Consider the following 21,823-nt stretch of genomic DNA (forward strand, 5'->3'; position numbering starts at 1 on the left):
TCTCACGTCTGGATTAGTATCTGCGCTGTGGCCACTCCCAGACCTGTCAACATGGATCTGATCAAAACTGTAGACTTTAACAATTTTTTTCTGGTTGCGATGAAGCAGTGACTTCGCCAAGCCCTGACTGACCATCTTGGTCTGCTGGTTTCTGTTGTCTGTTATGGAGTGCTTGATGCAGTTCTACAGCTTAGTTTCTGTATACCTCACCTGAATCTAAAACATATATTACTCTTGAAGACGTTAATGCTTTGCTTCTACCACACCATTCACATACTCCTGGAATTATATGCACAAGTGTGATCCTATAAAAAATGACTAAAGAACATGACAACTATGGATAGACCATCTAATATCTAGTATGGGTGATGATATAGCGACAGCTCTTGGTGTGACACACCCCAATCAGGCAGGTGACAGTTGACAGTCATGTGACACGCACGAATCTACGCACTCGGCTGAGGATGAAAACAAATACAATTTTAATACAAGTTTGATGGTAGAAACAAGTATGAACTCATACTGATCTGCCTCCTAATCATACCTCATCAGATCACAACGTTCCGTCGAAGGTCAAATGACTCGCTTAATTGCGAAACAGCAACCAGTCAAGTTATTGAGGAACGCATTGCCAGCGTTGTGGTTGACTGAAACGAGGCGCGGAGACCAAGACTGACACACCGTCCAGGCACGGAAGCTAGCAAACATCAACTCTAGCAAGTCAGGAACTGGATTCTGATACGCCAATCCAAAGACGATTCTACTCCGTACTCCAAACACAAACAGATAACCACGTGACTGGCGCGCTGGACGTGTTGACTGTGAATACAACTGGACTGGGCAGGATTAATCAATTAGGATTCAAAGGGTTCTTTATCTCAGCATTATCCTGACTGTTCTCCTCCTCGAAATCTGAGCGTTCCAGAAGATATAGTGGATAGCTCAAAATCGCCTCTTCCAAGATCCCGCCGCCAAAATGGCACGCTTGGATCAAGTTCCACCAGAAATTTTGATGGCGATATTGGACGAGCTGCATGTATTGCAGCTTACGATCGTGATCCTGGTCAACCGACAGTTTTTCAATCTCGGCATCCGACGCCTCTGGCAAGCGCAGAAAGACAACTACCTCATGAAGGTCCCAAAGGATCGGCGTAGGGTGTACACTCCTCAGATCCGGGCGACTCCCATATCTAGAGAGCCTGCGCATCACTGAACTGGAGGACCACCTGATAACAGATTCAAAAGTCATTGAATTTCTGGCCACGTCTTCAACACTCGAGCGGTTGGATCTGGAGCAAATTTCCCCTGAGTTATTAAGCGATGCGTTGTCGATTGAAGCGCCCTTTCCAAGGCTGAATAGATTGGACATTGAGATCTGTCACGACGCAGTGCCATCGCTGGCTAAGCTTTTCGGCTCTGTTATACAGCTCCGCGTGATGCCGAGAGACACAGAGGGCTTGTATATCCGGGAATCAGTCAGAATACAACCCCTCTCGGACTTGACGGAACTGCGAACCCTAGAGATCACTTTCTACGACAACGTGATTATTCCACCGGAAGATCTCGTCTCGTCTCTCTGAGGAGACTCAGCAATCTGACAAGTTTAAGTCTACATGGCTCACGCGAGCCTCACTCGGCAGCCGCTGAGTACAGTGATGATGACTTGCATAGTCTGGTTAGTGGCCTACCGGATCTGAACGCCCTGTCCCTTCACCCCTTTCCCAGTAAGGTCACAGCAGCTTTCCTCGCAGCGTTGGCGAAATGCTGTCCACGGCTCGAATCGTGTTTTGTCGGTGGGGGATTCAATATACTAGAGCTCCAGGATTACCAAGCGCCTTTGTTTCCAAGGCTTGGGTCATTCCGAGTCGGATACTTCCTTGATCCCGACCAGCGTCCTCGTGATCCCCTCGAATTGACTGGAAGGCGGGCACACGAGCATGCCCAGCAGCTCAAAAGGCACTTCCCCAAGGCAGACATCCAGATCCTGCAACATTTCTTCGGTCGTAACCCGACGTCATTCAGTTGTAAGGTGATACGGTTATTAAGACCGAAAAATGAGAGGGGGTTTGAACCTGATTCTTGACTATATCTCTTTTATCTGTGACATTACTACTAAAATTCTTGTTCATAGATGTCTGAGTGCGTTAGACCTAAAACATAAACCTCTCTCAAGAATATCAGAATGCCTCGATTCCAACTATTGCCCAGTAAATGGATGAACAGCAATCGAGCATGAGTAATATACAAGCTTTTGCCATGCACTCCAAAAACAGAAAATCGACAGAATCCGCCCGAATCCAAAGAAAGGCATGATCGACATGACAAAAAGGAAATCTTGGTGACCAATTGCAATTGGCTGGTATCCATCTATCGAAAAGACGTCGCTATACAGTATAGAAAAAAAGGAAAAGGAAATATATACAATGAACGGAGGCCGGCCAGTAACGAAGGCGGCCGGCGAAATATTATGTCGAGAATCAATTATAAACAGCGACCGTGTTCTTTTTTCGTCGAACGGTCAGTTTTACTGAGAGTGGCGGTAATTGGAAGCGACCCCATCCTGCTCCTGTTAGCTCCGCATACAAAAATAAAATTTCAAGTAACTTACTGTGGATTTTGGGACGGGTAGCGAAGGGCTTGATTTCATATTTGAGGAGCATCTCGGCGATAAGGAGCTTAAAGATATGTGCAAAGAGCCACCGGCCGGGACATTGTCGGCGGCCGTGGCCAAAGACGAGGTATGTGTCGCTGGTGTTGGTCATGAGATTCTGGCGTCGTTCCTGGGGCGTGGCGTTTTCCTTGTAGAAGCGGTAGGGGTCGTATTCGTCGGGGTTGGGGTAGAGGTCGCTGTCGCGGTGGACGGCGTACTGGGGGATACCGATTTTGGTGCCGTAGGGGAGGTAGACACCATTAGGGAGGACGGCGCCTTCTGGTGCGACGACCTGAGAATATCTCGTTAGCGTGTGTCACGCCGTGTAAACAGGGATGAAGATACCTTTCTGGTAGGCGAGACGGCATTGACGCCGTTGAAGCGAAGAGACTCTTTGATGGCACTTTCTAGCAGACCGGCTCGTTCCAAGTCAGCGGCAGACCATGAGCCGTCCGACGTGGCGGCAATCTGCTCGACTTCCGCTTGGAGCATATCCATGAAGCCCTCTTCGGTGGGATAGCTCAGGATGTCGAGAAGGGCGCTGGTGGCGGAGATACCGCTTGTATGTACACCGGGGAAGTTGATCATGAAGATGCGGTAGGCCAGCCACATGGTTTCGAGTTCCACGGGCCACTTGCTGCGGAGGCCAGCTTGGATGAGCAAGTCGAGCAGGCTCCCCTGGAGGATGTCAGACATATCAAATGACGTCGGTTCTCAAGGGACGTACGTTTGTCCTTAGTCTTTCTTGGAGAGAGTGCGAGTTATATGCCTCTTTCTGCTCCTTGATCTTGGCCTCGATGATAGGCTTCATGCGCCTGTGGAACACTCGTTCTTGCCATCGGTTCGCGAGTCCTACGATCGGACCGATAATGCTGTTCCCAGTTAGAAAAATTCGGATCAATGTCGAGGCGCTGACATACGGGTGAAGAAATGAAGGAACGGCCTTGATGACATTGGCCCCCAAGACAATGGCATTAGAGCAGTTGGTCATGGCGTTGAGTAGACTGGTATCATGGCTCCTGCCTGGCCCAATCGCCAGCACATTGACCATCCGAGCCGCGGCCTTCTCCATAAAAGCGTACAAGGGAACCTCGACCCAGTTGTCCGTGTCCCCGCCCCAGATATCCGAGAGACAAGATCGCGCCTCCTCGGCCAGGGACTCGGCGACGGCTTTGGATTTGAGGGTATCGGTCAGGTCCTTGCTGACCAACTTGACGAAGAACTCATATCGCTCGGCAAAGGCAAGGGGCCAACTGGTGTACTTGAGCTGGAAGAAGTCGCTAATGTGAGCCTTGAAGCTATACTCGGATTCCTTGGCGAAGAGGACGGCATTCGTGTGCTCCTTGGGAAGAATGACTTCATCGCCCTCATTGACACTAGGCATCACAAAGGGTTCCTGATTCTTGGAGTACTGCAGGAAGGTCAGCATTCAACCAATCAACCAATCAACCCGATTTGTGTATACATCGGGCGCCATAGCACGGCATGAAATAAACCGACCTTTTCATATCCCTCTTGGATGAATCCGATGGGGTTGACGCCGAGGAAGCGCTCAGCAGCGCGGCCAAAGAAACCCTTTTTGCTCAGGACCCATGGGATGTTCTTGGGTACCGGCGAGGTCTCAAAGAGCTTGACAATGAGACACAAGAGCATGCACAGCACACCTGTGGCGGACAAGGTGGAGGCGTTGATGTCAAGCAGCATGGTTGCTGTCACATACCGGAAAAGGAAATAAATGATAGTTAGGGTGGAAGATCTGTGAACGAATGTCGATCCCTGTCAAGGATGATCGTCCCCGGTTGGACGTGGGCCTGGGAGGGCTCAAATACCCCGAGTAAACTTCATCATCATCGTGGAGAGATCGGATACCTGGTAAATTATTGTGGATTTGGGTACAAAACAACAAAAGAACGACAATCGAAGCGCAAAGAAGGAGTGGATGGATGCTATGATGGCGGGGAATCCGAGCAGGGATAATTCATTGCCAGGAGGAGTAGATATGGTTCCTAGGTAGTGCCGTTAATTGATTAGATATTATTCGGCAAGGCCTGAGTATGGCCTTGGCCCCCCGGCTGTTGCGGACGAAACAATCCTATGAGCCCGAAGAGAATCTCAACGGTTAGGCCAATCGGGACCCGAATTGTAGTCGTCGAGCTGGGTCCGTGACTTGATTAAATGGGTTCGAGACAGGTCTACGTAACAATATTAGATCGAGTTCAGTCCGGGAACAAGCCATGCCATCCCCCGGGAACGCCACGTTACATGGCAGGCGAAAACAACCTTAAGAGTTTTAAGTACAGCTTGAGAGCCGTGCCCGTGGAACCAAACGGCGCATTACTGCGCCGTATCTTTCTTTCAGTGCGTGGCTTGTGGGAGTTCAATTGATGCGCGATTGTCGATGCGTTATCGGAGAATTGTTTCGTTTGTGGATTGTTGATGTCTGCAAAAACATTCGATCGAGACGCCCCGACTGACTGGGGATCGACTGCACGAACGGGATTAATATCCAGAGGGCTGCAGAAAAATGGGTGTGCAGAATGGAGAATCGGCATTGGGGAGAGGGATCCCTGTGGTGATTACAGGGGGGTGGGAACTTAAGCATGCTCCATTTTATGAAAAGGGTTTAGGGCGTCAAGTTTCATTTCCACAAGTCCGGTTTAGACCAAGTTTGGTGCACAATTACAGTTCTGACCTGGTCGATAGTTTCGATAGTGCCCACTAGTCTGCCCTAGTCTCTCCCATTTCGCCCTACTTTTAGCGAGCATTCTGGTAATCTCCACTCGCGCTGTTCCCGAAAAGCCAATTATATCCTTCATCACAGCAAGCGTGGCCAATCGGACTTGGCAGCAACCGCTCTCCTGGAATTCCAAGGTTTTGGGCAACCGGCCTGAAAAAAGAGTCAAGGGATACGATAGGCTGAGAAAGAGCCAGAAGAATTGCCACAATTCCTGAGAACGGAGGACTCATCACTCATCAAAAAACAGGCTGAAATTTTATGCGCACTGATAACAGTTTGTCTTGCATCTAAATAAATCCTAAGGTCATTTGTCAGTCAGTAGTCTATCACACACTACAACTAGGCCACGCGAGAGTGGGTTGAGAAAATCTCCGATAGTCGATGACACTAGGACTGTTGAAAGACTGATTAGCACTAAAGATGCGATCATACAATTGTCATGTTGATTGGTTGATCCTTGTCTTTGACATGACCCTGATGTACAGCATTTGATGGGCAGTTGTACAGCGGCAGGGGTTACTAACTTACAGGTTAGACTGACATACTGGCAGTCCTTGGTTTTTGGTGAGGAGAAAATAACCCAAATCGATGACTAGTTAATCCTAAGGCATGATTGACTCAGCTGGCTCCAGGGAGCTCGTATCAGTCAAGCCACTCTCCTTGGCTTGGAGTGAAAGAATACCTATCCAACTGCTGCGGACAGAGTCCGTATCTATGTCCTATGTCAGTGCACACTCATGACAATCTGATCCATATGCAGAGATCATGACTCGCGAGCTTCTCTTGCCCTCCAGCAACAACTCGTTTAGGATCATAGAATGTGTGAAAGAACATATGGGCCCAGACTCGAGGCTCTCGAGCCCTCCTCCCGCTCACATTCCTGGGTTTGAAGTTGAAACAGGGGTTTCTGACCGGTCATTGACGCATGCACAGAGCAAAATCCCTCGTGGCAGCGTATTCATATGTTTCCTACAATAACGCTACTGTCCTTGGCTATCCATCTGGCCATGAAGTTGTTGTTCAATCTAGCACCTCTAAAACAATAGTCTCCGTCGCTACTCCCCAACGCTGACGTCGACGTCAGAATCTCACCTTTCCTGAAGGGGCGTCGAAAAAGCCGAACTATGCCGTGGTCTTGCTGGACATTCTGATTACTAGTGAAGGATTATTGGCCAATCAGCGCCCCTCATTCAAGCCAAGAGGTTTGTAATCCGCATTGGGCTTAGTGTAACTACCTTCTTGACCATGTAGCCAATCATATCCAGCCCCCTCAGACCTCTTGTCCCAAAAAATCGCACCCAGAATACGGGGGACACCAGAGATCGACCGCATCAACCCCCCGTATAGTTACTGTGCTGGGAAGTTGGTCATCGCAACCTTTCCCACATTGCCAAGTTGACCCTACTAGAATAATTGATTAAGTAGTAACAGTGCCTTCGGTGGGGCCCTTGGCATTATGCGCATACTGCTGCTCCCTCCTATCTTGGTCAATCCAACCCCCTTCCATAGTGGGTTTGCCTTATTCCTGGCCCTTTGAGGGATCACACCTACCAAATCAGATGCCTGGTCGTCGCGGCCCTCGTCCACTCAATCTGATTCCTGGCCCAGACGCGAAATGGAAGCTATTTCACTTTCAGGAGATGATTGGCATCCTTGCAATCTGATCAATTATTATTGCATTTTCATACCACTGCAGCTCCAGGTCCACGCAATGCTTTTGTTGGCCTGTTCTCCCACAGTAGTTGCCTTTCCGCTCCGCAGGCCCTTTCCCTCTTGATACTTCACCTCTGCTTCTTACTTAGTTGTAAGGCATGATCATCTTTAAGGTGGCTGTGGTGCCCGTTGGAAAGGCAGGCCGGGCTCTTTCAGGCCAGTAGCCATTGGCACCATCTTGCTATGCCTGCTCAGAGGCTACTCCGAAGGTCACCACTCCAATGCACCCAATGTAGTGAGCGACAGATGGAGGTATGTTCATGTCTCCATGTCCCATCACCTTGGTCTTATTATGGCTGCTTACCACTGCTGCGCTCTAGTGCTCAAAGACTCGCCCTCAGTGCGACAGATGCAGGCGTCATCGCCTATCCTGTCGTTACGGTAATTCGGTTCCCTCGAAACAACTCCGCCCACGCTTCGGTGTTCGAGCCTCCAAAGCCACCCCGTCCAAGGCGGAAGCTTCCTCTTCCTCCGACGACTCGTCCTCATCCTCGTCCTCGTACTCCTCACCCTCCCCTCCCGCCCAACAATATCCTCCTTCTGCTGTCAGCCCCTCCACATCCCAATCCCCCGAGTCCAATATCTCCGAGGTTGATCAGGATGACAAGATCAGGGTCTTGGAGGCTCAAGCTGGCAAACCGTCCGAGGAGCTGAACACCGAAGATCAACGCCTATTTGACAACTGGTGCAACTCGACGGAACAATCCCTCGCGCACAGCAAAAGCAAGGACCACCCATGGCAGGCCATAATCCGGCGCGAGACATCCCAATACCCTGCTTTGAGGCATAGCACGCTGGCTCTGTCCGCCATAGAACTCGCATCTGCCAGTGAGGCTGGTACTCCGCAACGCCAGCGTCACTTGCAGGCGGCCGAAAGTCACTACACACAAGCCACGGAGAAGCTACCCAACGTCCTAGAAACCCCTACAGCATCCGGGCCCAACGCAGCATTCTCCACTGCAAGTATTCTTTTCATGTGCGACCTTGCGTCCTCTGTGCTGGCCGGAGAGGGCTCCAAGTCCGTTCTCTCGTCGCCCGACAACAAAACACCCACCTCTCAAGAGAGTCATGACCCATCACCCTCCTCCTCCTCCTCTCCTTCCCTGCAGAAGCTCCTCGACCTCTTCGACACCATCAGAGCCTTACTCCCCAGTCCCGATACACTAATCAAAGTCGAAAACGACGCCCTGAAAGACCTTTTCACCCAGGGAGACCCATACCACCAACTACCCAACACCTACACCCTCACCATCCTCTCCATGAAGAACCTAAACGCCGTCAGCGCGAAAAAGGACCCAGCGCACGAGACTGCCGTCTACAACGACACCATCGCAAACCTGGACAACTCGCTCGAAATGCTCACCAAAGGCGGCGATCCGACGACCATCGCCCTGCGCTGGATGTTCCGCATCCCCAGCCGCTATCTGGATCTCGTCCGGGAAGAACAACCCCTGGCGCTCATAATCTTCGCGCATTACTGTGCGGTGCTGCACCACCTGCGCGACCGCTGGTGGATGGGTGACTTGGGGGCGCGGTTGTTGAAGGAGATCTGTCGACTGCTGGGGCCGGAGCGGATGGGCTCGATTTTGTGGGCCACGGATATCGTAGGAATCCAGACGTAATATTGGCATTTGGCGCTGTCCTGCTAATTAGCGACATGTTTTGCGACATGATTTATTTGCGTGTCTAGAGGAAGATTCATCAGTTGGTTGTCCATGATACCCAGTAACAGTAATCAGAATGCATCTTTATCGTCATCTCAGCCTCTTCTTTGGTAAATTTTGAAACAATGAATCGTTTGCGTCGCACATCCTGTATGCTTGTGAGAAATATTGCTTTCGTCTGGCCGAAACGGACAAAAGGAACGGACTTGGAGAGGTAAAATATTCCACAAATATAGCGACTGATCCTGGGCGCGAAGTCTCACCTTGAAGTACATACAATAAAACCATCCATAGGCTTTTTTCAATCAGAATGGAGTCATTGTGCGGTCATAGTGTTGTCTTACTACAGATCTGAGTTTAAATACTTTTCTTTGGAATGGTATGATAGAGACCATGGCTGACTTGTGTTGTGAATATATATATCACTGGACGTCGTTTATCTTTCATGATAAAAGAACTATATCTTGTACCCTTAGAAAATCACCTAGACGATGCTTCCATTAATCCCGATATAATATCACATTGTTTGAATAACAAGAGAATTAACCAGAGTAACCTAGTGCTGATTATGTAGCTCCTCGTATTCATCTATGCTTAATTAGGTGAGCACAGCAAAAGCCTTGGGAGCGACCCAAGTTTCCTTTGATAATGCTCATGATCTGCTAGATTTTGTAAGCCCGTCACCTCTTGCATCCTAGCTGAAAGTCAACATGTTCTGACATGTCCCTTCGCAGTATGTCCGCTGAATCGCTCTTAAGAGCCATCGTTCCTCTAGCTAACATGACTTTTATCCTCAACAGGTTGCACCACTCTCCCCGCCCAAGACGAAAGAGTAGGCGACTTTCAATGTCAGACCTGCAGTTCTGATTCGAAAGACATTACATTACCATGGCAGGCGGCGGGCAACGTGGCGACATAGGAGACAGGCTATCACGGCGAGAGTAGTAGCCGGTATAACCGCCACCCCATATGGAGTCCACCGCCTCTCTACTGACCAGAATGGAGCAGTATGGGAGAGACTCCGACAGTCCTGAGAAAGATAAAGTACTTACGAAAGAGATGCAAGGCCGGAACAAGACCGAAAGCCTGATTTAAGAAGCCTTCTTGTAGTGGGCAGTGATCGATCTGAAGTCCATTCATGGCGCTTTATTACCCAGTGTCAAGGTCATCTCGACTCTTTCAGGTTTAGGGAGTCTATGGGACATATTTATAGCTAGACCACACTTATTTAACTCTGCATCGCTGCTGATTCGGACGTCAAGCCGTCCTTGAGACTAGCCTCCGTCTTCTGGAAGAAGTGCTCAATTGTCAGAGATGGAAGGACTGTCGTCAGTAAGCTACTTGTTTAACTTCTGGAGACGGAGAACTAACTACTTGGACTATGCACGAAGCGAAGCTAAAGCTTAGTAGTGAATACACAATCAGGCCAGATATAAAAGTGAATGAAGTTTCAGATAGTTCTTCATGGTATGCCTTACCTACCTAGATTTCATTCCTTATGAGCGAATAAACACGGCATTCATTTATCATTCACTTAATATCCTCAGATCAACACTACTGGCAGAACTGGAAGCAATTCTTGACCAGTACATTCTTCATCTCATCTCAACCTTCTGATCACCTCATCTTGATGAAGCCTTTTACTACTCAGCATCATCCCAGTACATTACTCTAGTCATCCCTGAGATCACTCCTTCCTCACTGACCTCAAACCACGTTGAAAGAGTGATAACATCAGCAAGCCCAAACTACATACGTCTGTCTTCTCTGGCATAGCTGGACCTTCAACATAAGGCTACTGCAGTTGTTCCCAATCTCTCAATTCTAACTTCTCATCACCCATTTCATTGCTATTTTCCAGCCAGCAACCAATATGAACCTTCTTGATCTATCAATCAATCAAGATTCTATTAACCTGTTGGAGCCCGTCTGTAGAAGTGACTAGCTATGCAGGCGCTTCGCCAAATGAAGAAGGAATCTGGTATCCAGATGCCTAACCTATAACCCAAAGCAGAAAAGTCATAAGAAATTAGCGTATAGCCATATTAAAAGCAGAAATCACAACTAAAGTAGCCTGCCACTATGCTGCATGTCTCCCCTGCGCCATCTTGCGCGTTAAGCACCTATCCCACCCCATTCTATGTAGTTGTTCCATCTGCCGCGTTGCCGCGCCTAGAAAGACCCCTTCTAGGCAGCTACTGGTTCTGTCTAACCATCATCTTCCACATCTATTCTAAGGCCAGTAAGGCCTATTGGTTCCTGTTCCTGCTCCTGTTCAGTCATTTTAGTGTGGCGGAACTGGCTGAGCAGGCCTGTTTGGTGCATAAATTCAGCAATGTAGCGGATTGCCTGCGGGTCAGACATAAGCATATTATAATCTAATATATTCCCCCAGAATCCCCTATTGAAAAGCTTGTCAACCATCTTCCTACGGGCCTCTAAGTATAATGAACATTGTAGGAGGATATGTTTTAGTGTCTGTAACCCTTCCCTACAGCTGCACCAATCCAAGTCTGAGGCCTTGATTTTAAAGAGAAAGTGGTGCAGGCCGATCCGCATAGTGCACATCTGGATGATGATCAATGTGTGTGGCTTGGATAGGCCTTTATATAGGCCTAAGTTCTTCTTATAAGGAGCCTTAATCAGCTGCCATGTCAGCTTAGCTCCCTTTTCTATATCCCACTGCTTCTTCCAGTGTTGCTGGATTTATTGGTGGATAGCATATTTGGCTGCTGTAGCAAGCCAGATAATTAGTTGTTCTAGCCCCACTAAGCTTAATTTAATCTTAGCTTCCCCTCATGCAGTAGCCTCCTTCACTGCCTTATCTGCAGCCTCATTCCCCACTACACTAACATGCGCGGGGATCTACCATATCTATATATTTTCAGGTGGCAATCCGCGCGCCCCTAGGGCCCTTACCTTCTGAAATATTGCTCCCAGGATGTACTGGCCAGAGGGGCAGTGCAGGTTCTACACCACCTGGATGGCAGCTTAGCTGTTAGTAAAAAGGGTGACTGAGCAGGGCCTTATATCTTCAGCTCTAACTCTGGCAGTATCTAATGCCATGCGGATTCTGTCTAGTTCTATAGTGTATATAGTTAAGTCTAGCTCTGTGCCTAGGTAGCTCTGCTATATCTGGTCCCCAGGTCTTTGGGCATGGGGGCAGACCACTACAGCGCCTACACAGCCCTGGTATCCACTACTGTCAGTATAGATGGCTAGTTAGTCATTATCCTTATATATTTCATTATGGGTTTTCAGTGCGGCTTTATACTCCTTAATTATGCATTGTATAGGCAGTTCCCATAGGGGAGTACATATACCTTTTAGGATTTCTACTCCTCTAGGTATCTAGGGATAGTAGGGGCTAGTAGGTTGCCTCTTTTCCTAAGTGCCTCTAACAGTGTAAGCCTGCTTTGCTGCATTTCTATAGCTGGATGTGGCTTCCCTGTGAGTCCTTATAGGCATGTAAATCATGGCTCTGTCTGGATTCAAATGGTAGTTTCCTTAATGATTTGCTGCATCTGCAAGCATATTAGCAGTAGGTGAAGTTCCATGTCAAGTGTGGCTATAGCAGTGCCCTAAAAGGCACCACTAATTAGTATAGCTGTGTGTTTCTGGATTTTAGTGAATTCATTAATAATTTTATATTACTCAACAGCCAGAATAGACCTGCTAGCAAGACTAAACCACACGGCAACTCTATATAGGAGCTGGGGGATAACTACACCATGATAGATTATATATATAGCCTCTAGCAAGGTACCCTAGGTGGAACCTATAATGCTATGTAACGCCTCCAGGCTGCTGCTTGCACAGTTAAGCGCCCTAATACAGTAGGTGCTGAATGAGAGGGTTTTGTCAAGCTAGATACTAAGATATCTGGCCAACTCCATAGGTTAAATGGTTATAGTCCTGTGGTGTAGAGGCATGTCATCATAGCCCTCATACTCATAGGGGTCCTAAATGTCAATAGGACCTACTGGTGGTAGATTGTGGGCTAGCAGCGGTTCCTTTAGATTAGTAAAGTAGATTAGTTCAAACTTATTAGGGATGAATTTAGCTGCATACTAGACAGCCTAACAGTCTACCACTCTACCTTTTCCAGGCACTTCTCCAGGACAGCCATATTCTCTGCATAGCTATGGCTGGTGGCAATTACATAGGAGTCATCAATCTAGCTAAATAATATTATCCAGGCATCACTAGTCCAGTGGATAAGCATTTTAATTAGCAGGGTGTTGAAAATAAGAAAGAGAATTAGTAAGAGAGGGCTGCCCTGCAGGATTCCTATATAAGTAGTAAATAGTTCACTTATAAACCCTGGTAATTACAGCTGAGTATATTAATTTAATAAGAATAACTGTAGCTAGTTAGCTAGCCAGCCTAGCCACATTATTCAGAGGTTATAAAGGAGGCATTCATGGGAGACATTGTTAAATGTGCTAGAGATGTCTAGAAGAAGCATACTAACCTTCTTCCCTAGCCCCCAGGCGCGGAGAACTTTATCTAGAAATTAGTTGAATTATGTGGTTAATAGAGATGCCCTTTCAGCTGCCTAGGTGGCCCTTTAGAAGCAGGCTATGCTCTTTAAGTGCCCAGCTAATATAGAGCATAATGATTAACTCTAGGATCTTTCCTAGGGTATTAAGCAAGGTAATTAGGTAGTATGACTTTGGGAGGTAGAAGTCATGGGGTGCTGCTTTGCATAAGATCACTGTAATTAATGTTTAAAAGTGTTAGGGGTTATAGCTAACATATATATAGGTATTAAAGAGGGTTCTAAGCACCTATATAAAAGTTAGGACTGTAGTAAGGGCATGCTAGACCTTATTAGGAATTACATCCAGCCCTGGTGCTTTATTAGGCGGTGCCCATCTAATGGCTTTAGTGATTTCATGTTCATTGATATTAGGGAAGATAGTATCCTAGGACTGGTTATATATGTAGCCCTCTATATCAGAGAGATCAGTATAAGGGGGTGTAGGGAAGAAGTAGACTGGTCGTGGGTTGGGTTTGGATGGATCCGCAGGGGGTTCAATCCAACCCGCATGGGTTTTGGGTTGATCCACCACCTATCTAACCCACCCTCATATCCATGCGGATTGGGTTGTGGATAACTATTCTACCCATATTATATACGTGATTTTAGACTATACTACTTTTAGTAGGCGGAAAGACCTAAGAATTTACACTATACTACTTTTAGTAGGTAGAAAGACCTCTCTTTAAGAGAATATTATGAATATCTGTTATTCTGCTGGTCATGTGCACCTAATGGGTTACCCATATCCATATAGGTAGGATGCCATCCACCCATATGGATATGGGTTGGATCAGAGTCGACCCCCATCCAACCCAAAGTGCGGATTGGGTGGGTTGGATATGGATTTGCGGATTGGGTCAGCCAGTCTAGGAAGAAGGCCTTATAGAGTAGATTAACTTTCTGTTCTGTAGTCTCCACCACATAGTCTCCCTGGCAGAGTGTAGGGATGATGCCTGTCTGGCCCCCTTAGTTCTAAGCCTATTTAGTAATGCGCCACATGCCTTAAGGGCCTTAGTTAACTATTTCCTGCATGTGCTTGTGGTGGCCCTACTAGAGGGACTAGGAGATAATCTTCCCTTTGCAGTTATAGACCTTCATGTAGGCCTTCTAGTTGTTGTCCATGTGGGTTTTAGTGTAGATTTATTAATAGAGGTGTGTGAGTTTAACTATTTTAGTGCATTTAGGCATCTAATCAGGATGGGCCTATTCAGAGGAGGGACAGGCCCATGGTGTGGAATAGGTAATGGCTTGCTAGATAATTTTAATTAGCAGGTTAGTGGCAGTGTCAATCTGGTTTAGCATATTAAGGGTGTATGGGTGTTTACTAGACCACTATTTTAGGTTAAGATTAGTAGATATGAATTTATAAAGCTTCTTTGCATCCACGGCCTTCTAATTATAGTGTTTAGGGGCCTGTGGCAGTAGTGTTATAATATCTAAAAGTAGGTAAATTAGTAGGTGATTAGAGTTAGCATAGATATTAGGGGCTACTTCACAGGCTATAAAGCAGGCTGTCAGGTCCATGGATCCCTAAGTAAGGTTAATAGTTAACTAATATCCCTATTTATCTTAGGTAATGGCACCTGGCTCCGTCCATAGATCTAGGAGCCAGGTATTGGTTAGTTCTAGTAGTTTATCAGACCTAGTATTAGTATGGTGGATGTGATTACTGCCCTAGGCTAGGTAGTATAGGTTAAAGTCCCCTAGTAGTAGGCAGCTATTTTGTTGGTTTATGACCTGCTCTAGGAGATTAAGGGTGTTAGTTTAACTGTTAGTAATGGTATTAAGGCGCGGGTTATATATATTAAAGAGGCAAAGCTTCCTAGTGTTATATTACAGCTCCAGCTCCTAATAGTCCTGTAAATAGGCTGTGTGTTTCCACTTAGTTAGATTAATTTAGTGGGAGATGTATAGGTAGACATAGGCATGTTCTCCTCTATTCTTAGCCATCTCTAGGTAGAGTAACTAGTGAGTTATATTAGCAGGATGGTGGGTGGTATCTTAGTAGGGATTGTCCCAGGGTTCTTATATGGTGATGATGTCAGCTTCTAGGACCTTAGGGTAGACTAGACTGGTCGTGGGTTGGGTTTGGATGGATCCGCAGGGGGTTCAATCCAACCTGCATGGGTTTTGGGTTGATCCACCACCTATCTAACCCACCCTCATATCCATGCGGATTGGGTTGTGGATAACTATTCTACCCATATTATACACGTGATTTTAGACTATACTACTTTTGGTAGGCAGAAAGACCTAAGAATTTACACTATACTACTTTTAGTAGGTAGAAAGACCTCTCTTTAAGAGAATATTATGAATATCTGTCATTCTGCCGGTCATGTGCACCCAATGGGTTACCCATATCCATATAGGTAGGATGCCATCCACCCATATGGATATGGGTTGGATCAGAGTCGACCCCCATCCAACCCAAAGTGCGGATTGGGTGGGTTGGATATGGATTTGCGGATTGGGTCAGCCAGTCTAATTTTGCTAGGGGCTTTATGGCTATAAGGTGGCTGCTTATAAGGTAGCTCTGACTTCACCTTCCTAGACCCCTTAGATAGTCTAGGTGTTTTCTTTGCTGTAGTTAAGCCCCCAGATCCCTTAGATTACTATAAGCTTTCCTCCAGGGTGGTGCTCTGTACAGTGGTGGAATCTGAGCTGCTACTCTCAGAGTCCCTGCAGAAGTCTTATAGATATGGTGGAATGTGATAATACTATTAGTAGTAGTAGGATACTGCCTGCACCTTATCTACTGCTTTAGTATACTTCTTATATGATTTGGACTAGGCAGTGTATGCATCCCTATAATTAACATATTTGTAAGGTCCCTGGTTAGTAGTTGTAGCCTGCTGGGGGCAGTCATAGGTCTTATAGCTGCCTATGCAGAGGCCACAGGTGGTTAGGTTAGAGCAGATATTTCCTATATAGCTATATTACTAACATTTAAAGCATCAGCAGATGTAAGTAGACTGGTTATATAAGACTGTGGTTAGGATTGCAGAGTCCTGTTACGGCACTGACACAGCCGCACTAGTACAGGGCGGATGTGACAGGCAGAAACCTAAGAATCAATGATCACCAGTCAATCCTGGAGTGATCAGGACATGATCCAGAGAAATACTTAATCTAGATAGGTTTCCGCAGAAAAACAGTTCAGTAGGGCATGACTAAACATGTTTCCTAACAAACTATTATCACATGATGTAGTAGATGGGTATACAGAATCAACAATAGAAGGGTATTATAATCATCTACCATTCTATCACCATACCACATATCACCACTATCACCTGGAGGAACTATGGATATATAAGGATATTTATTATCACTGTATCTAGCACTCTTAGTTTAGTTCCTTATATTTAATATAAGTTACTCACTTGAGTACAAGATCACTAGTCTAATTTATTAGTTACTCTCTTACTATTAAGTATACATACTTAATAGGCCTTGCTTCTATCTCTACTATTATTATTCTTATATTACCTTTGGTTATCCTTAATCCTATCTGGATCATTGTATCATTATATCACTAGGCTACCCGGTCGGTAGGCCTTAGGCAAGTATCAGATATAGTCCAGGGACTATATCACCCCATTCCCAAAGTAGTTAACTAGCAGAGAATAGCAGAGACAGATCCCAGGGTGTGATAAATTAAATGCTATATAGTATAAATTACTTTAGGAAGTTTAATTAACTCTTAACATTAAATATTATGGTAGGAAATGCACCAACCCCTACCAGCTAGACTGGTTAAACCCAACCCGGAAACCCCAACCCAACCCAGCCTAAACCCGCCTTGGGCTGGGTCCGGGTTTAGAATTTCTAACCCGCAGGCTGGTTGGGTTCTGAGAATGAGAACCCATTTGGGTTTTAGGTTGAAAAACAGGCTGGGTTGGGTTGGGTTGGGTTCTTATTATAGGCTCTCTAGAACCCGTGTTATTGTAATACAGTTTTAATTATATAGGTATGTATGGTAAGTGCTCTGCAAGTTAGCATAGATAAAATCTAACTAAGGTTAGATTCAGTATTATAAGAGTATTAATAAGTAAATTAATATTGTATTAATAAGGAAAAAATATTATATTAATAATTTAATATCCTAATTTAATGTCTTCTATTAAGCATTGCCCGATATTTGCCATATTCATGCTGGCGATGAATTGGTTACCGCGGAACCTGGGGCTGACATAATATTATTCAAAGTAGAGTTAGTGATGGAGGAAGATTATCTTCTTATATATCATCCAGTAGATATGCCTGACCTTCCTTAATATCATTAATATCTTCCTCTTCACTAATATAGTCAGGCACATCTACTAGATTAGCATCATCTTCTTCATCTCTAATAGTACCTCCATCTTCATCATCCTCCTGAATGCCTGTAAATTCTTGTCAAAGTTTGAAATTTTCAGCACACATCTGGATTATTATTGCTTGGATTATGCCTGGGAGAAGATGACTTCGACAGTAGTGACAGACATCTCAAGATATATTAAAAAGACGCTCAACCCCCACACCACTAATAGGCATAGCTAAGAAGTCTCGTGCCATTCTTACAAGAATAGGAAAATGATTCTCATACTGTTTCCAATACTCAAGCACATTCATACCAGAGGGCATGAGACCTATGATTAGTTAGTAAATCTAACTTAAGTTAGAATTATATAATATACCTTCTTGTAAATAATCCTCAATCTCACTCAAGGCATTGTCAGTTTGGGTTAGAACACGTGTTTTACCCTTCCATGTAATAGCAATGACTCGATCCAGTTCAGAAAGATAGTTAGAGGTATGATTTATCTTTACTTTCTCTGGAAAGACTGCAGCATAGTAAGCATAAATATCCTCAAGGGCACTGGCATACCTATTATGCCAGTTAACATCATCATCACTCCATGTATCTTCCTGAAAGACTTTCAGTTTAAACTGAGGAGCTAGAATAGTTGCAATAGCATAGACATATCCTTGTGCATAGTATGTCTTGCTATAATACTGACGCAGCTTATCAATAGCCTTAGATAAGGCATGCCGTAGTTCCCTCTTCTAAGTTATGCGCTTTGATTCCAGTTGTTGTTGAGCATCCTCTAAATACTGAAATAAGGAGTTATAGATGTCGAAGGCCTTATGGACTGTAGGTCCATTAAACTCTAATAAGGCAAGAGTAAAAGCAAAGAAAGGGTGAGTTAGCTAAAGTAGGTATTTAATCCGCCACCACTCTGCATGAGAAGGAAGAAGATATATAATGTCTTCCTTCTCCCACTTTTCTGAAAACTCAGCTAGAGCAGAGTGAAGCTTAATAGCTTGCTATAACATCAGATATATTAAGTTCTATTAAGTTTTGCAGTCCTGTTAAAGTCCAAGTGATCTAGGATTGGAAGGTAGGCAGTGAAAGGTTTCACATTAGGTAGGGCTTGCATTAATAAACTAAGTGAATTTTCAAATCTAGTAAGAGATACTATTAGCAAAGAATCTAACTTAAGTTAGATTTATATACCTTCTTAAGTGTACCTGTAAATCCCTCTGAATAGATATATTAGTTACTTACATCCTAGATCATCTCAATCTCATCATTTATAGCTTTAACCTTAAGGAAAGTAAAGAGTTCCTTTACAGCAAGTTACAGGACATGGGCAAGACAGGGAATATGAACCTATGAGTTAACAACATCAGCAATAGCTGAATCCTAGAGTATCTCCATAATCTGAGGAGATTGAAGATCCTTTTAAAGCTTATAAGTAATAGCATCCATCATTATTGAATTATTTACAGCATTATCTGTTGTAACTGCTATAACACAATGCTGAAGCTGGACTGATTCAAGCACTAATACTACCTTCTATGCAAGGTTATCACCTGTATAATGAATATTCATTGGCTCAAACCCTAGAAGTACCTCATGATACTTCTAATCTGAGCTAAGAAAGTACCCAGTGATTATAAGGAAGGAGTTTTATAATGAACTAGTCCATGCATTAACTACAAGAGAGATCTTAGACTGGGGAGGGATTAAGGACAGGGTCTTAGCTTAAGTTTTAGATAACTGCTCAAGTAAACAGCTCTTAATTAAATGCTAATTTAGTAAATTAAGAGTACATGCCCCAGCAGCCATTATAAGTAATCTGCGAAATTAAGGGTGTTCAACTATTTGAAATGGGAGGCGAGCCGCAAGAATAAACTAAAGGATTTGATCCTTAAAGTTCTCAGGCATATAAGACATTGCAGGCTAGTTAGTTAGTAATAGGAATCTAACTTAAGTTAGATATTATACTTACTTAGTTTTTCAGGAGACTGCTGAGCTTCTGTTAGGAAGAAGGTGTTTTCTTAATCACTGGGCAGTAGGCTTTAATATACTACATCATTATTATAACACCATTGCCATAACAAGGGTGGAGGAGAAGACAACCATAATGTTTATATCAGACCTTAGGTTTCCCATCAGGAAAGGATGCACCTTTATCAAAGTCTGTCCATGCCAGAGATGTCTGAGCTCTCCCCCAGCTCACCTTTTACCTCTGAGATTGCATACCCTTAGCCCCTGTTGTTTCCCGCTACTATAGCTGGAATGCAGGTTCACAGTCCTTGCTAAATAATATAATCTTGTTCTTTCCATTTTAATTGCGGATTTGGAGGTCAGGGTAAGGGGCTGTCTATATAATACTTATTCATGGAGTCTATATAATACTTGTTCATGGGGTATCATCTAACTGTAATAAAGAAAAGGCAGATGTAGATGGACCTGGAGTGCATTAAGGTGTATAACTACTAATAGTAGATGATAGGCCAGTAGTGGATGGAGGAGAATTAACTAACATTAAATCTATAGAGAATGAAGACTGAGACATCTTATTAAAATAGATTTAAGATACCTCTACTCACTGCTCCTAAGTTAAACAGTTACCAAGCTTAAATAACCTTTTTCATTATAAAAGTAAATATAATACTCTTTAGGTCTGCTTTATTATCATAGAAAGAAAGTAATTTAGTCACTATGGAAATTATGATCTAACTTAAGTTAGATTATATTACATTCCAAATTCCAGCTCTCTATTATTGCGCTAACTAGTAACATTTTTTCTAGGCAAACCTCATTATACCACTAAGTCAAACTCCTTGCGCCAGTAGATATAAGGAATCTAACCAGAGTTAGATTCTATTTACATTCCAAATTCCAGCTCTCCATAAATGCGCCAGCTAATAACAGAATTCCAGGCTCTCATGGTTGCGCTAACTAGTAACATCTTTCCAGGCAAACCTCATTACACCACCAAGTCAACCTCCTTGCGCCAGCAGGTATAAGGAATCTAACCAGAGTTAGATTTTTATCTCTTCTTACCACCACCACCACCACCACCATTGTCATTCCTTGGTCTCTTGCGCGTAGCGTCTATATCATGATCACTATCCTCACTATCCTCACTCTCCTAACTCTCCTTATCTATATCTTCTCTAGACATAGTCGCAGCTACAGGAGTCACTGCAGGAGATGGTGTAGGAGTTACTCTTAGAGTTAGTGCAGTAGATGTCTGGGCTGCAGCACCCTAGGGAGCACTAGTAATCTTCAGTAACTATTTCTAAAAGTTCTGTAAAAGCTTCCAATTCCCCTTGTTAGGCATAAGGGTATTAGTACTTTTTAGAAGAGCCTTGATGAATCCAGGGCGGCGCTTAATCTCCCTATTCTAGTGGTTTTCAATATTCATTTGGAAGACTGATAAATCCTCATTTTAATCATTAAGGTTTAGGGTCCAGCCATGAGCATCCATTATCAGGGCATATTCATGCAAATAGTCCATGCACATTCTCCATTCATTCTATAGATAGTTAGAATCTAATCTAACTTAAGTTAGAAATTACATACCTTATTAAGAATCAATGATTCACCACTTTTGGAATGAGTGGCTTGTGAAGGGAACCCTTTATCAAGTATATCCAATATAATTCTCTTTAGATTACAGTATGCAAAAATGGCTCTAAGCACATTTGCCTCTACGCCAAAACTCTGCTTCAATGACTCATTGTTCAAAACGCATACCTGGCGGATCATTGGGTTTTAGTTCTAATTAACTTAGGCAGATAGATGTCCCCACGCAGTCCAGTTCACCAGGTCATTTTCCTAAAGCTATTAGTTAGCAGGTAGGTAAGTCTAGCTAAAGTTGTATTACATACCAGCCTTATGAGGTCATTATAAATAGCCATCTTCCCAGCTAGAGCTGGGCCGGCATACTTAACAGCAATCTTGACTATTTTTACCCAGTGTTTATACTTAAACCAAGCTAAGTATAAGATCCAATCTAGCAATGCCTCCGTATTCATTTTCTTATTTAGCAGGGTATTCAGCTATAATTAGTTAGTTTAAATCTAACTTAAGTTAGATTCCTTACTTACAGCTTTTACTAGCTCACTATCTTTCCACAGCAGCTCATCTCAGACTTGGTCCCAAATTTCATGAACCAAGGAGTCAGCAATCTTGAATGTATCTGCGCTGCTGTCAAAGCCACAGACCCCTC

The 21,823-nt window shown here is 44.5% G+C and overlaps 3 protein-coding genes across 3 annotated transcripts; 2 read left to right on the top strand and 1 right to left on the bottom strand.

Annotated features, from left to right (window-relative positions):
- Positions 1 to 976: 976 nt before the first annotated feature.
- P174DRAFT_454198 (uncharacterized protein) lies at positions 977 to 1,580 on the top strand (the record flags this gene model as incomplete). Its single annotated transcript, XM_024829217.1, has 2 exons — positions 977 to 1,151; positions 1,195 to 1,580. The coding sequence occupies 2 exons, from the start codon at positions 977 to 979 to the stop codon at positions 1,578 to 1,580; spliced, it is 561 nt and encodes a 186-aa protein (XP_024678630.1).
- Positions 1,581 to 2,348: 768 nt separating this feature from the next.
- On the bottom strand, positions 2,349 to 4,561 carry P174DRAFT_288693 (cytochrome P450). Its single transcript, XM_024821581.1, has 6 exons — positions 4,151 to 4,561; positions 3,571 to 4,061; positions 3,378 to 3,522; positions 2,996 to 3,328; positions 2,609 to 2,942; positions 2,349 to 2,560 (listed from the first exon to the last, which is right to left on the bottom strand). The coding sequence occupies exons 1-6, from the start codon at positions 4,352 to 4,354 to the stop codon at positions 2,478 to 2,480; spliced, it is 1,590 nt and encodes a 529-aa protein (XP_024678631.1). The 5' UTR covers positions 4,355 to 4,561; the 3' UTR covers positions 2,349 to 2,477.
- Positions 4,562 to 6,960: 2,399 nt separating this feature from the next.
- P174DRAFT_506877 (uncharacterized protein) lies at positions 6,961 to 8,844 on the top strand. Its single transcript, XM_024831335.1, has 2 exons — positions 6,961 to 7,352; positions 7,421 to 8,844. The coding sequence occupies exons 1-2, from the start codon at positions 7,284 to 7,286 to the stop codon at positions 8,720 to 8,722; spliced, it is 1,371 nt and encodes a 456-aa protein (XP_024678632.1). The 5' UTR covers positions 6,961 to 7,283; the 3' UTR covers positions 8,723 to 8,844.
- Positions 8,845 to 21,823: the final 12,979 nt, after the last annotated feature.

This window comes from Aspergillus novofumigatus, assembly GCF_002847465.1.
Source record: "Aspergillus novofumigatus IBT 16806 chromosome Unknown P174scaffold_8, whole genome shotgun sequence".
Taxonomy (NCBI): Eukaryota; Fungi; Ascomycota; class Eurotiomycetes; order Eurotiales; family Aspergillaceae; genus Aspergillus; species Aspergillus novofumigatus.

Coding starts and splice junctions, on each gene's coding strand:
- P174DRAFT_288693 (XM_024821581.1), bottom strand. CDS start 4,354: ATGCTGCTTGACATCAACGCCTCCACCTTGTCCGCCACAGGTGTGCTG. Junction 3,523..3,570: donor GTTCCTTCATTTCTTCACCC/GTATGTCAGCGC, acceptor AACTGGGAACAG/CATTATCGGTCCGATCGTAG. Junction 2,561..2,608: donor TACCCGTCCCAAAATCCACA/GTAAGTTACTTG, acceptor TAACAGGAGCAG/GATGGGGTCGCTTCCAATTA.
- P174DRAFT_506877 (XM_024831335.1), top strand. CDS start 7,284: ATGCCTGCTCAGAGGCTACTCCGAAGGTCACCACTCCAATGCACCCAA. Junction 7,353..7,420: donor GTAGTGAGCGACAGATGGAG/GTATGTTCATGT, acceptor GCTGCGCTCTAG/TGCTCAAAGACTCGCCCTCA.